The following is a 16,220-nucleotide window of genomic DNA, read 5'->3' as shown; positions in this document are numbered from 1 at the left end:
AGATGGCCAAATAGGTGAATAAGTTGAAGGCAAAGGCCAGAAAGATGCTTGGGGACATAGAGAAACAGCAGAAAAAAAGGTGATATTGTCCCTGTATAGGTCCCTGGTGAGAACTCATTTTGATCACTGTGTACAATTCTGGAAACCGCACTTTCAAAAAGATATAATCCGGACTCAGTCCAGTCGGTGGCTACTAAAATGGTCAGTGGACTTCATTATAAAGCATAAGGGGAAATATGCTAGAGACATTTAAATACCTTAAAGAGGCAGGCCTCTTTCAACAGAAAATAGGCTCTGGAATGAGGGGCTCATAGGATGAGGGTGAAAGGGTCTAGGCTCTGGAGTAATCTAAGGAAATATTTATTTACAGAAAGGATGGTGGATGCATGGAACAGCCTCACGTGGCAGTGGCAAAGATAAGTACAGCATCTGAATTAAAGAAAGAATGGGACAAGCACAGGGATTATCTGATGGAGTGGTAGGAATTGTACAACTGAACAGCTGGTATGGATGGGCAGACTAGATAGGCCGTATGATCTTTTTCAGCAATCATGTTTCTATGTTTAATTTTCAAAAATGTTCATGCACACTGAGACATACTTTACATTCCCATTGGAAATGGCTTAAAATGTGATCTGTCCTCACAACCACTCAAACACCGCAGCTTGTATTTGAAGATCAATTTGGTTTCTGCAGGTTGAAAAAGAACATGCAAATCTTTTTCAGTTAGGCAGCTTATTGAAAATGTATCACAACCCTTTGCATTTGTATTCTGTACAGCTGTAAAGCTGAAAGTTTCAATCTACTGCTAAAGCTAGCTTACGAACCTCAATTTCAATAGAAAAGTTTCATTTTTAGTGGTAAATATGATTGGGATAAATAGGAGGGTTGCAGCTTTGGATATATGGAAGCTTTGCCTTCCTTCAGTGTGTCTAAATTATAGCATTATAAATCACAAACAATTTATGTAGTACCAAGTTCTAGTATGCAGACGAGACCTGGAGAAAATGGGTTCTTTGCAGGTCACAATAACTTATAATGGACCAACCTGCCAATTTTCCAAATAGAATAATGAGTTTTCAACATCATGGAGATCCCTTCTTTAGATGGCTAATGTGATCTCAAATGTACGAGAACATTTTTTTTGGTCATTCTTATGTGGGACCCAGTTTATCAAAGATTTCCCCACAGGCTTAGACTCGTATTAAACCATTCACAAACTAGGTTTCATGTACACATACCACAAAGAGGTCATATAGCATAATTCAGCATGCAATATGACTGGCTACTACCATACATTTGGTATATTGGATTGTAGGACACGGAAATGCAAACCTAAAGACTCTGATTTGATTACCTTCACTACTCATTATTTAACTTTGAGTAAGTCTTGAGTAAACCCACATGTGTTCAAGTTTTTATTGTAAGGCTCTTGGGGCCAGACTAATTTAATGATGCAAATAAACTTGTGCTGGGCTAGATGTAAAGTCAACACTATAAAAACAATAAATCTTATGAAATAATTCACATATGCAGGTATGTCAGCCTCATATTACAAAACAAAAAGTGGCATACCTGTTTTTTGTGATGCAATACTAGGTCAGCATCACCACCATTTGTGATATAAACCTTATTTTCTCTCACAGGCAACCTTTTGTTGCGCGCCATGTCCGCGTCTGGCCTATGTACGGGCCTGCTCACCTCGCTAGCTCCTCTGCAGGTCACGGGAAGGCCTCCCAAGCAGCAGCCGCGAGCTCCTCCATGCCTCGGCGTCCCGCGTCGGCGGTCGCTGGGCCTTCCACTGCCACCAGGCCTCATGCCGGAATTTGGCGTTTCCAGTGGCATTGGCCACGCCCCTACGTGCGCGCAGACCGCCCGGCCTCTTGTAGGGCCAGGGGAGGGTCCTAGCTCCGCGGCGCACCCTGATTGATCGAACGATGTAAGGAAGTCCCTGCCTGCACTTCCTTGCCTTGGCATTCGGGTTGGCACTGTAAGTATACTAGTTTGCCTCCGCGTTCATAGTCTTGTTCCAGTGTCCTACTGTTCCAGCCTTCCAGCGTCCTTCTGTTCCAGTGTCTGTCTGTCCTGTCTCCCCAAGTAGTACCCTCGGACTGTCTTTCTGGTACTGACCTCGGCCTACTCCTTGACCATTCTGTCTGCTGCCTGGATCCTAACCTCTGCCTGCCTTGTAACCTCATCTGACCTCCAGAACCTGACCCCTGCCTCGTTGACTACTCCTCAGGCTGATCCTCGGATTCTGACCTCGGCTACCACTGACCACGTCTCCTGATTCTGGCTTTGTCCCTTGCCTTGTCATCGCCTACGCTGTTCTGGTCTTCCTTGCTCCTCCAGACCTACAGCCTAGAGTCCGACTGCACTCCCTTGCTGTCCCGTGGGCATGCCTCTCTACTACCTCTCCAGGAGACCCTGCGAGGTCCACCTAAGTCCAAGCAGCCTGGGTCCTTACGGGCTCCACCCGTGGGGACCGCAGGCTTCCAGTGGTGAAGCTCATCCTAGCCTCTGTATCCTCCAGTGCTCCGCCCCCTGGGGGGCACCTGGGGGCAGGTGCTTCCTGGTCCCTACCAGGGAGCTGTTCTCCACTGCTCCAGGACAAGGGTCCACTTCCAAGCGCAACACCTTTCTGGAAGAGCATTGCTCTCAAAATCACATCTCTCAAAGCAGTGCCACCTTCTTGCCAGCAAAGTTTATCAGTGGAGAGAAAATGCTGCTCAGGAGAGGGAATTCTTTCCTGTCATGCTCCATCACTGGCACTGCTGCCATTGGGAATGGATAAGCTACCTGGAGTTAAGAAGGAGTTGTTAAAACTTGAGAGTCCTCTGCACCTTTGAGATGAGGGGGAGGCTTCTAAGTTGAAAGAGGGTTTGGAGATTTGTGACGAGTGACAAGAGAGGGTGTTGATTTCATGCCAAAATAGTGTGATGTCATTTATGGATAGCCCCCAATTCTGAGACAGTCGTTTACTTCAGTTCACCTGAGGTTACTACAGCCCTGGAAGTAGGGCAGAGGAGTAAGGAAATAAGGAAGAAGCAATGGATGAGAGCAGAAGAGGTAAAAGGAAATGGGAGAGATAAAGCAAGAGAAAAAGATACAATAGGGAGAAGAAGAATTGAGAAAGAAAGATACAAGAGGAAGCGGCAGAGAATAAAGATATCAAGTGGAAAACGACAAGAAGGCTGTGAAATGATGATAACTGATGCAGAAGGGGGTTAGTTGGATTAAGCAGGGAGATGATATGTTGGATAGTATTGAGTTAGGTCAGGGCTCTGTTATTGGAAAACAAAAGGAATATTATTGAAACCGGACGAATTGCCTTGCACAAATGAGTTATTTAAGGTGTCTGTTTAATTGTGTTACTCAATGTGGTTTGTTTCATGTACTATGATTTCCATTGTGTAATTGGGCAATGTATGGTGGTTTTGTTGTCTGTTTTATGTGATATAATCTATTTTTGTAAACTGTGCACTGAAATTTTATTTCAATGGTACACAACTCTGGGCAGCCTATTTGGGCTTGGGAACTGGCTAATAAGAAATTTTAAATAAAAATTAATAGGAAAAAGTAAAACTAATGAAAAAAAGAGGTAACAGTCTGAAAAATGGACAAGACAATAGTTACCTAGACACGGGGGGGGGGGGGAATCTGACATGCACACAGGTAGGTAAAATGTTTATTTAGGACCTGATTTACTAAGCTTCTTTCCCCATAGGCACAGAATGGAAAATAAAAGCCTCAGTGAATTAGGACCTAGCATTTTGAATTTCCTACACCAAGTCATCCTTCTGCAGCAGTCACTGTAATGCAAAAACTTTGTAGTAAAATGTTATCTAAGGCGATCAGCACCATCTCAACAGCTCATCTCTCCCAGGGTCATAAGCTTGCGAGGATAATTAAAAAAAACAAACAGAAACAAAATAGGGAGAAAAAAAATATATATATTTTAAAAATCATTCAACGCAGCTAACAATTAACCATGATATCCTTCCTGTAGAACTGGAGGAAATAACCGTGAAAATTAGAAAAACGCTGAAGTGTGATAATGCCTTACAGAATGCCTTCACTGAAGAAACAAACTTATTGTAGTAGTAAATTTTGGGAACCTGTTTGTAATTAAACAAAGGAAGGATATTAAAAGTTCCAAGAGATTTCTTTTTTTTTTAAAGCCACAACAGAAGAATGAAAGTAACTACATAATTGAAACCACATCCAAACTGTACTTCTTTACCATGTATTGATATTGTCTAAAGCGCAACTACTTAAGATGCTGAAGCCAAAGGCTCTTGAACCGACGGCTGTAAATCATGAAACAGACAAATCAAGAATAAAAAAGTAATCAAAGAAACGTATTTGAAGGGTTAAAAGTTTACAGTCTAGAGACGAGGGAAAGTTAAGGCGCACTGGAAAAACCACATCCCAGTCGTCACCATGTCTCTGTTCAATAAAGTTTAGTGGGTTTCGTGACCTGGCAGTCCTCTCCTTCTCCTTCGTACTTCTAATTTAATCAGAAATAAAGCTGAGGTCTGACATCTAGAGCCCTCACTCACATTTCATTTTTTTATTTTATTAAATTGAATATCCCGCTTGATCAAACATCGTTACCCAAGCAGTTCTCCTGGGATTTCTCCCTATTTTATAACTCCGCCCAAACTTTAGCCCAGTCATCGTAGGAGTCTGGAAGCCATCCACCAGTGCGTTTTCCAGAATCTAGCTCTATCATGAGCCCTAAAATCCAGCCACTAGGTGTCATCATTGCATGAGAACTATGAACTCCCACCCACCAGGGGGCTTTGAACACTGCCTCCTCAGCATCTCCAGCCCTGGCCAACTCCCTCATGAGGCTGGCCCACGGTAATCTATTTTTAATGGCTTTATTCAGGCATCCATGGGAAGGGTTCCAGGTAACATCAAATCCCAGAGGGAGAAAGAGAATTTGCTGAATCACCGGAGTCCACCTTTTCCCTTCTTGAATTAAAAATATAAAACCTCTGGCCAGACTGGAAATGCTGATGAAGGGATGCCACTTGCTAGGGAAACCTTCAGTAAGTCAGAAAGAGCAGCCAAAGGAATGTGCTGCACTTAAACCCTTTAAAACTGATTGTAGGCAATACCAGAGGAGAACTTTAATCTCCATTTGAAAAGCTCAAATGGAGGCAGGTCATATTTTGCTATTTTATTTTTATTTCTATTCCAGCCAGGTCTTGGAAAACCCAATTCTGAATATATCTGACAAAAAACCTTTAAAAAAAACAACAACAAAAAAAAACCATTGTAATTGGTATCCAGGTGGTAAAATACCACAGCCAATCAGTTCAGAGGCAGCACTGCCCAACAGCAGCCTTACATCCTGGGACCGCCATCTTTTAAAGGGGCCATGCGGCCCTGGAGCTCTGCAAGAACAGAGTGTCAAAATCACTGCTGGTATACTGAACTCCCCCCCCCCCAACTCCCCTGACACAGGATAATGGGGCCAAAGTGCAAAGAAAGAGTCAAAATGAGCCAGCGGTAGCCCTACTTCCTGTCTCCAGGTCCCTCGCCCTGGTCATGGTAAAAAGTTATCTGCACCCACCCCCATCCCTCCAGAATCCTGATACACTTTCTTTACTGCCTTTGATGGTCTATTGGGGTTAGGCTGCAGCACTCTTTATGCCTTTGGTGCCATTCGACGTTTTATTTGACATTCCCAATGACGTTATACAGACGTTGGATTGTCAGGTTTTATCACATGATCTAGCTTTGGCGCTATTCTGTACCACTACTAAAACCTTGCTGAGTTTTGACTGCTTTGCTGTTCTGCATATATATGCATTTAACCCCCTAGTAAGCCTCACAGCCTGCAGATAACCTAGCACTAACAAAGGGGTAGTTTCAATAAAGCACTGACACAAAGTTCCTTGAAAGAAGGGATGTTTCTAACTTCATGCCTTTTAACCATCCAGTAAAGTCAACCTTGGGAAGTTTCATTTAAAGCTCATTTGAAACATTTGTTTGATAACAATGAATTGCAACCAACCATTAATTGGAAAGTGAATTTAGAATGCTTTTCAAAATTTTTCGCACCCTTGTACATTTTTCACATTCTGCTGTCTATAAAATACAAATCAAAATGCATTAAAGTAATAGGGGTTTGTTTCACTGATCTACACAACCTACTCTACAATTTCATCATGAAAGAGCAATTATAGAAATATTCCAAAAGCAATTAAAAAAAAAAATTTAGATTTGTAGTTTTTAAAAAGCAGAACATGAAAAATATACGAGGGTATGAAGACTGTTGGCGAGGCGTTATAAATTTCCACCATGTAAACCGCCATCTACTTAATAGTTAACTTTGACTTCACTTTTTACTTACAATACTTGGACCCTGTAGCTCCTGTATAACTTACTTTAAAATGCCAAATGCTATTTTGTACAAAACTTCCTGCATATGGCGCACACACTGCATATATAAGATCATGTGCTCTGCATGTTGCATGAATAGATTATTGTGCACATTTATTTATTTGGATGTAGCTCATACCTTTTCATTGGTACCTCAAGGTGAATTACATTCAGGTATGGTATTTACCTATTCTCAGAAGACAAAATCTAAGAGGTTATATTTACTAAAGGTTTTCTCCCATTTTGTGTCTGAGAAAAATGGTTAGCAAATAGGGACTTAAGACTGTACCTGAAGCAACAGAGAATGAAATGACTTGCATAAGGTCACAAGGCATAGCACAGGATAAGCAAGATTTGAACCCTTGCTGCCCTGGTTTCTCAGTCTACTGCTCTAATCACTAGGCTACTCCCATTAATTTCAGAGTCCACCTGTATTTTATGAATAGTACTTCGCACAAAAGGCTGCTTTTCAATATATAAGGAAAAAAACTTATTAGCATACCTAAGGGTCTATGCATTAAAGAATGCAACCTTTAGAAGGTTAACGTGGCCATCCTTCCAAACTTATTCAGAACACTAAGTTGAGCCTTAGAATTTAATTATTTAATTATTTAATTACCAACTGTAAAAAAATAAATATGTTCCCATCCCCCCATTGAACCCATCTTTCATTGAAAAAACATAAGATTTATCCTAAGATGTTGTATGTGAGCTTTTAAGATCATTTGTTCACATAGAATTATGCTGTCTTGAAAGCTCTTGTAGATCCTCCTTTCTACATGTCTTGCCAGTCCAATAAAGTCATCACAATCTGAAAAGAATCTAGTTTTCTCTGTGACTTGTATAAGAACTAGAAACCTGCAATGCTAAAAGCTATTACAATTTTTCAAAGCTTTCTCTAATAGAATCTAAAGGATTCTGCTAATCATACTAAAAACTCTCAAATCAAAAGCAAAAAGAAATCTTGTATATTCACAGTAGTCTTGAGGTATGTGGAATTATTAGGTGATATACATATACTACTACCACTCTGTACAAAAATGTCAAAATATCTTCAGACAGGATATGAAACAAATAATATAAAGTGAGATTTCAAATAAGAATGTAAGACTGAAAAAAAATAATTAGGGGCAGATTTTAAAACCTGCGCGCAGGCGCAGTTTTCTTACGCACGTAACCCTTTGAAAATCTGCCCCTTTATGTGGAAATAAAGAGCAGATTTGGTTACTTACCTGGGATGATAACAGATTACAGTCAATATGCAGCCCCTTTCCTGTTTTGTATCTACGCAGTAGACCCGACATGATGGCTCCATGAGCATATAGTCCTGTAGCAAGATCAGTCATAGCCACTCCCGGTCGGACTGGATCACCACCCTTAACAGAAAAAAATGTAATAGAATTAGAAAACAAGTGAGTTAACATATTTGGAACAGCTCCTTTATGAAAGGTATTAGACAACTCTCTCAAAATGTCAGTGTTTGTGTCTTCCTTGTGTTTCATTTGTAGATCTTATTCTTTTTTTTTTGCATTTTTTTTCTGTTGCTAATTTATTTTATATAGTTTTCCATTAAAAGGTGTTGGTAGTATGCATTTTTAAATTCAATAGTCCCTGTATATACATTGCCTCCATATGGGGTCATTAGATCAAACTAAGAAAAAGTTACAGTATAGATGGTTCCACAAAAATACTCTTATTGCAAAAAGAGAAGAGGTGCCCAGACTTTGAACATCCAATTACCACTTAACATTTCTCTTCCCAGTTACTGAAAGTCACATTATTTCCCCTCTTTCCCATTTCTTCCATTCTTTGTTGTTTTAGTAATACCTGTGGGATTAGTTAAGAAATTGAAATGCTGGGCCTGATATGGATAAATAAGGACAGAGCATGAGAGCAACAACAAACTATTAAAATCAAACATTTTTTCGCACAAAAAGAAGGAAGCAATTCACTGAAGGAAAAGAGAAACATGACAATTTTATTAGAAAAGTACAAAACTGTTTTATGCTAGCAGGTCCAATCTGATTGGTAAAGATCTCCAAATGGGTCATAATCAAACTGACCTATATCTACTGAACCAACCATCATTTCCTAAGTCCATTATATAGTGCTTGGGAAGGAAAGTCAGAAAAAAAGAGGATTGTAAGAAAACTGTTTCATGTTTCTTCTTATGTTGTCACTGCAGACACAAAGAAATAAAGATCGATAAGCAAGTGATAGGTGATACTTTTTATCAAACTGAATTGGCTCAGTGCAAAATGAAATAAAATGCTCTTGACTTTCATATCAGAACATTCACAGACACCAAATTGTAGAGATTACTTACCTGATAATCTCCTTTTCCTTAGTGTATGCAGATGGACTCAAGACAAGTGGGTATAGTGTGCTCGTGCCAGCAGTTGGAGACGGATCTGACGTCAGCACGGGTACATATACCCCCACAGGAAGTGAAGCAACTCCGTAATCTTCCTTGCAAAAGCTGTATGAGCTATATAAGTGTAGCTGACCGATCAATTAAAGAAACAGGATTACCCTGACAGATTGATAGTAGCTGGAGACCGCCAGTGTTCTTCAACCGGAAGGTGTCGACACCCAGCAGGGTGGAGGCCCTATATAAGCAAAACATGGCTTACCGTGAATCGGCGAATCTCCATGAATACCGGCAGCCGGGCGGGATGGTGAGTCCATCTGCATACACTAAGGAAAAGGAGATTATCAGGTAAATAATCTCTACATTTCCTGTCGTGTAGCAGATGGACTCAAGACAAGTGGGATGTACAAAAGCTACTCCCGGACTGGGCGGGAGGCTGCCCGAGGTCCATGTAGGATTGCCCTCGCAAATGCTGTGTCCTCCCTGGCCTGAATGTCCAGACGGTAGAATCTGAAGAAAGTATGTAGGGAGGACCACGTCGCCGCTTTACATATTTCCGCCGGTGACAGCATCCCAGTTTCTGCCCAAGAGGCCGCTTGCGCTCTGGTAGAATGAGCCTTGACCTGTAGTGGAGGCGGCTTTCCTGCCTCTATGTAGGCTGCCTTGATGACTTCTTTGATCCAGCGGGCGATGGTCAGCCGTGAGGCCGCTTCCCCTTGTTTCTTCCCGCTGTGCAGGACAAACAGGTGGTCCGTCTTTCGTACTGGTTCTGACATGTCCAGGTATCTGGGAGGTAATCTGCCAATGTCGAGATGACGTAGTAGTCGACCTTCTTCCGACTTCTGCAAACCATCCGTAGTGGGAAAGGATATGGTTTGGTTGAGGTGAAATTATGAGACGACCTTCGGCAAGAAGGAAGGAACTGTGCGAAAATGGATAGCCTCTGGAGTGATTCTGAGAAACGGATCACGGCAGGACAGTGCTTGTAGCTCTGAGATGCGATGGGCGGAACAGACCGCCAGTAAGAACACCATCTTCAAGGTCAACAAACGAAGGGACAAACCTCTCAGGGGCCTGAAGGTGGATCCCGCTAGAAAATCCAACACTAGGTTGAGGTTCCACAGAGGCACCGGCCACTTCAGTGGTGGGCGAATGTGCTTGACTCCTTTCAGGAAGCGTGACACATCAGGGTGTGTGGCAATGGTGTTGCCGTCCTCCGGGGACCATAGAAAGATAGCGCCGCTACCTGTACCTTGATGGAGCTGAGAGAAAGACCCTTCTGAAGCCCATCTTGTAGGAAGTCCAAAATGATAGGTATCTTAGCGGCATGTGGATTTGGTGCTGTGAGAATCGCACTAAGCTTCAAAAACTCTCCAGATCCTTATATATGTAAGCGATGTGGAGAACTTGCGTGCTCGGAGGAGTGTATCGATTACCGCCTCCGAGTAACCTCTCTTCTTCAGTCGAGCCCCCTCAATGGCCAAACCGTAAGAGAGAATTGAGCCGGATCCTCGTGGATGATGGGGCCCTGCCGCAGCAGGTCCCGGTAAGGAGGCAGTCTTCTCATGTCTGCGTACCAGGGTCTTCTTGGCCAATCCGGGGCCACTAGAAGAACTAGGCCTCTGTGCCGCTGAATCTTGTGTAGAATGGCGCCCAGCAGGGGCCACGGAGGAAAGGCATATAGCAGAATCCCTTGAGGCCATGGTTGTACCAGGGCGTCGATCCCCTGGGATAGAGGATCCCGCCAGTGACTGAAATATCTGGGAACTTGGGCGTTGGACCGGTCCGCTAGTAGGTCCATGCCCGGCATCCCCCACTGGTCTACGATCAGCTGGAAAGCCTTGGGCAACAGCTGCCATTCTCCCAGGTTCAGGCTTTCTCTGCTGAGGAAGTCTGCCTTGGCATTGTCCATCCCTGCGATGTGGACGGCGGAGATATCTTGGAGAGTTGCTTCTGCCCAAATCATCAGTGGAGTGATCTCCAGGGATACCTGTTGACTCCTGGTTCCGCCCTGTCGGTTGATGTATGCCACCATGGTGGCGTTGTCCGACATCACTCTGACCGCTCTGTTGCAGAGTCTGTGAGAAAAGTGCAGGCATGCGAGCCTGACTGCCCTTGCTTCCAGTCGGTTGATGTTCGCATGTCCGAGCCCAGAGGAGCCGGCTCCGTGGATGCCTGCTGCTCCATGTCTGCCGTTATTACCACCCAACCGGACTATGCGCGGGCGTCTTAGAAACGTGCGCCTATGAGCGGGCATCTTAGAAACGTGCGCCTATGAGCAGGCGCCTAAGCAATGTGCGCCCCTAAGCGGGCGTCTTAGAAACGTGCGCCTAAGCAATATGCACCTAAGCAATGTGCGCCTAAGCAATGTGTGCCTATGAGAAAAGCGTACGGCAGCGGGAGCAATGGGCGCTTATCACAGTATGCGAATACCAAGAAACATGGCCATTTCTTCGGCGTGCTGCCTCGCAAGCAGGCCCAGCTAGTCCACACTTCCTCGGAGACCACAGAAAAGATGTGCACCTTACCTTGTCTTCGGCGCTTCCCGGCTGGAACCCGGGCGGTCTCCGGCTGCGGGGGGAGAGGGGAAGTACCTTCACCACCGCTCTAGGAAGTGCACCCGCTGCCTCTAGGCGGCGCCCGAGCCCTTCTCGCTCGGGGGCCAAGTCCACACCGGGACCGAGGCTGCCTCTATGCCACGCCCGAGCCCTCCTCGCTCGGGGGCTAGGTCCCTGCCGCGACCCGGCCACCGGACCGAGGCTCTCACCTCCGAGGGACCACGGAAGTCAGCTCGGGAAACTCAACTGGGGGAGGAACCAAATGGTATCCCGCTGGAGTGCGGGGCTAGTCTTCAGCAAGTTGAGAATTTTTATTTTTTTTTGTAGAAATTTAGAATTTGGAAACACGCTCAGCGAGCGTGGTAGCTCCAAACTGCTTTGGAGACGGAAATTACTGAGTTGCTTCACTTCCTGTGGGGGTATATGTACCCGTGCTGACGTCAGATCCGTCTCCAACTGCTAGCACGAGCACACTATACCCACTTGTCTTGAGTCCATCTGCTACACGACGGGAAAATGATATTAAAGAAAAGAACAGTATTTATTTATTTATTTACCGGTGTTCGATTTTACATATCACATCGGTTTACATTTAAACAAAATTTGCAGGAACTTATGCATTACCTTTGTCAAATACAAACAGTATGACACTTCAGTAGACGAATCTATCTCAAAGGAAGATCACTCCCTTAATAACTTCACAATCAGGCTACTTGAAGGGAATTTTAGGAAAAGTAAGATGATCAAACACCTAGGATGCACTACTGCACAAGAAAGATCTCGCTGAACTTTTGTGTGCTTTTGATTTGCAATATGATATAGGATACTGCAGTTGAAAAAGGTTACTGATTATTGTAGCCTTCCCAAGGACACCAGCAGATAAGAGATATAAAAATGCATACACTTCCCTTTGCTCCATTGTAAAGCATACATTTGGACTGTTAAAAATTGGGTTAGATGTTTTGATAAATCAGGTGGTGACTTTCAATATGCACATGAAAAAATTGTATTCATTGTGCTTGTCTGCTGTCTTCTCCATAATACAGTTAGGTATTACATTTCAGCCCAAAACCCCTTTTCTCCCCAGCTGAAATCAGAGAATCTACAGTCAGTGGCAGTCAAGATGTTGCTAAGCTAATTGTGGATTACATCTCCTACAAAATTATTATAACATTTGCTACATATTGTTGGGATTACTACCTGATAATCCCCTTTTCCTTAGTGTAGACAGATGGACTCAGAACAAATGGGATAGTATCCGCGTGCTAGCAGTTGGAGACGGATCTGACGTCAGCACGGGGGCGTATATATCCCCACAGGAAGCGTAGCTATTCAGTAATCTTCCTTGCAAAAGCTGTTATAGATGTGTGTACTGACGCTCAGTGAAAAAGTGAAACAGGATTCCCCTGACCGACTGATAGTAGCTGGAGACCGCCAGCATTCCCAACCGGAAGGCGTGGACACCTGGTAGAGTGTACGCTCTTATGGAAACAGATGACATGGCTTACCTTGAATCGGTGATACCCATGTACGCAGGCAGCTGGGCGGGATGCTGAGTCCATCTGTCTACACTAAGGAAAAGGGGATTATCAGGTAGTAATCCCAACATTTCCTGGCGTGTAGCCAGATGGACTCAGAACAAATGGGATGTACAAAAGCTTTACTCCCCACCTGGGCGGGAGGCTGCCTGAGGCCCATGTAACACCGCCCTGGCAAATGCTGAGTCCTCCCTGGCCTGGACATCCAGGCAGTAGAATCTGGAAAAGGTATGGAGGGAGGACCATGTCGCCGTTTTACAGATTTCCGCAGGCGATAGCATCCTGGATTCCGCCCAGGATGCCGCTTGAGCTCGGGTAGAATGAGCCTTGACATGTAGAGGCGGGGTTTTTCCAGCCTCTACGTAAGCTGCCCGGATAACTTCCTTGATCCAGTGGGCGATGGTGGGCCGAGAGGCCGCTTCACCTTGTTTCTTCCCGCTGTGCAGGACGAACAGATGGTCCGTCTTTCGTAGGTCTTGTGTAAGTTCCAAATATCTGGGCAGCAATCTGCCAATGTCGAGATGGCGCAATAAACGCCCTTCTTCAGATTTCCTCAGCCCCGCCGTGGTAGGCAAGGTTATGGTCTGATTAAGATGAAACCGTGAAACCACCTTAGGTAGAAAGGAGGGAACCGTACGAAGATGGATAGCCTCTGGAGTGATCCTGAGAAATGGATCCCGGCAGGACAATGCTTGTAGCTCTGAGATGCGGCGGGCTGAACATACAGCCAGCAAGAATACCATCTTCAAAGTGAGGGAACGAAGAGACAGGCCCCGAAGGGGTCGAAAGGTGGATCCCGCAAGGAAATCCAAAACAAGGTTGAGGTTCCACAAAGGCACAGGCCACTTCAGTGGCGGACGAATATGCTTGACCCCCTGCAGGAAGCGAGAAACATCCTGGTGCTTAGCGATGGTCTTGCCATCCCTCCTGGGACCATAACAAGACAGCGCAGCCACCTGAACTTTGATGGAGCTGAGGGAGAGACCCTTCTGAAGGCCATCCTGCAGGAAATCCAACACAATAGAGATCGTGGTTGCATGTGGATTGGTGCCATGCGAGTCGCACCAGGCTTCAAATATTCTCCAGATCCTGATGTATGTGAGGGATGTGGAAAACTTGCGAGCTCGGAGGAGGGTATCAATCACGGGCTCCGAGTAACCCCTCTTCTTCAATCTAGCCCTCTCAAGGGCCATACCGTAAGAGAGAATTGAGCCGGATCCTCGTGAAGAATGGGACCTTGATGTAGAAGGTCCCGAAGAGGAGGCAGGGGAAGGGGCTCCCCTGCCAGTAGTCTTCTCATGTCTGCATACCAGGGTCGTCTTGGCCAGTCTGGCGCCACTAGAAGGACTAGGCCCTGGTGCCTCTGAATCTTGCGGATGACAGCGCCTATCAGAGGCCACGGAGGAAAGGCGTACAGTAGAGTCCCTGGAGGCCACGGCTGAACCAGGGCATCAATTCCGTGTGAGCATGGGTCGCGCTTGCGGCTGAAGAATCTGGGTACTTGAGCATTGGACCCGTCTGCCAGGAGATCCATGGCTGGAAACCCCCAATGATCCACAATCATCTGGAAGGCCGTGGGTGAGAGCTGCCACTCTCCCGGATTTAGGCGTTCCCTGCTGAGGAAGTCTGCTGTGGTATTGTCCTTCCCGGCGATGTGGACGGCGGAGATGTCCTGAAGATTCACCTCCGCCCAAGTCATCAGAGGGGCGATCTCCAGAGACACCTGTCGGCTTCTGGTTCCGCCCTGACGATTGAGGTATGCCACCGTGGTGGCGTTGTCGGACATCACTCTGACCGCCCTGTTCCGCAGTCTGTGGGCAAATTGAAGGCAGGCCAATCGGACAGCCCGGGCCTCTAGACGGTTGATGTTCCACGCCGCCTCTTCCCTGTTCCACCGCCCTTGTGCGGTGAGTTCTTCGCAGTGTGCGCCCCAGCCGCTTAGGCTGGCATCCGTGGTGAGCACAATCCACGTGGGTGAGGACATCTTCGATCCCTTGCTCATGTGGTTGGACTGCAACCACCACCGTAACTGGGTGCGCACTCGGGCAGGTAGAGGTAGGTGCGCGGAGTAGGTCCGCAGATGGGGACTCCAGCGAGAGAGCAGGGCGTGTTGGAGAGGCCTCATATGGGCCCTCGCCCAGGGCACCACTTCCAGGGTGGATGCCATGAGACCAAGAACCTGCAGATAATCCCAGGCGGTGGGTCGACTGGCTCCCATCAAAGACCGGATATGCTGCTGAAGGTTCAACGTCCTCTTGGCGGTGAGACTGACCGTGTCTGCCCAGGTGTCGAACTGTACTCCCAGGTATTCCAGGGACTGGGAAGGCTGTAGGCAGCTCTTGCCGAGGTTGATAACCCAGCCCAGGCTTTCCAGAAGGGCTATCACTCTGTCGGTGGTCCGAAGGCTCTCCTCTCGAGACTTCGCCCTGATCAGCCAGTCGTCTAGGTAGGGATGGACCAGAATTCCTTCCCGCCTGAGCGCCGCCGCTACTACTACCACCACCTTGGTGAATGTCCGTGGCGATGTCGCCAACCCAAAGGGCAGGGCCCGAAACTGGAAATGGCGGCCTAGAACCTTGAAGCGTAGGTAGCGCTGATGATCCGGATGGATCGGGATATGCAGGTATGCCTCTGACAGGTCTAATGCCGTAAGGAATTCCCCTGGCTGTACTGCGGCCTTGATGGAGCGTAGAGTTTCCATGCGAAACCGCGGGACCCGTAAGTAGCGATTGACTGACTTGAGGTCCAGGACGGGCCGAAAGGTACCCCATTTCTTGGGTACAATGAAATAGATGGAATAATGGCCAGAATTCACTTCCCAGGCAGGTACTGGGATGATGGCTTTCAAGGACATGAGTCTTGCCAGGGTAGCTTCCAATGCTGTCTTCTTGTGTGCGGGACACGAAGATTCCACAAACTTGTCCGGAGGGAGATGATGAAAGTCCAGATAATATCCCTCCCGGATAACGGCGAGAACCCACTGGTCCGATGTAATCTCGACCCATCTGGGGTAGAAAAGGGTCAACCTGCCCCCTATGGCTCCGTCCCCCAGATGAATCGGCGGATTCTCATTGGGAGGCGCGGCCGGGACCTGAACCCGGGCCCACTCCCCTCCTGCGCTGCTTGGTCCGAAAGGACTGATTCCCGGCTGGAGGATGTGGTGCCTGGTAACGACCCCTGTAAGGAACGAAACGCTGGGAACTCCTGCCCCTGGAGGGCCTTGGAAAGGCGCGCTGGCCCCTTCGGAACCGATCTTCCGGCAATCTGGGCACTGGAGAGGCTCCCCATGCACTGGCCAGTTTATCAAGGTCGCTGCCAAATAGAAAGGAGCCCTTGAAGGGCAATCTGGTGAGGCGG

General features: G+C 46.3%; 1 protein-coding gene across 1 annotated transcript in view; it reads right to left on the bottom strand.

Moving 5' to 3' along the window:
* The window catches only part of SUGCT (succinyl-CoA:glutarate-CoA transferase), a 1,474,461-nt gene that overhangs the window by 1,183,718 nt on the left and 274,523 nt on the right, over nucleotides 1-16,220 (bottom strand). The window contains exon 8 of the mRNA XM_029589533.1: nucleotides 7,629-7,772. Coding sequence (XP_029445393.1) covers nucleotides 7,629-7,772 — 144 coding nt within the window. The remainder of the gene's footprint in view (nucleotides 1-7,628; nucleotides 7,773-16,220) is intronic.

Source organism: Rhinatrema bivittatum, chromosome 2, assembly GCF_901001135.1.
Source record: "Rhinatrema bivittatum chromosome 2, aRhiBiv1.1, whole genome shotgun sequence".
In the NCBI taxonomy this organism is placed as follows: Eukaryota; Metazoa; Chordata; class Amphibia; order Gymnophiona; family Rhinatrematidae; genus Rhinatrema; species Rhinatrema bivittatum.
Note: the sequence above shows the minus strand (reverse complement) of the source record. Positions and strands in the feature narration are given on the sequence as shown.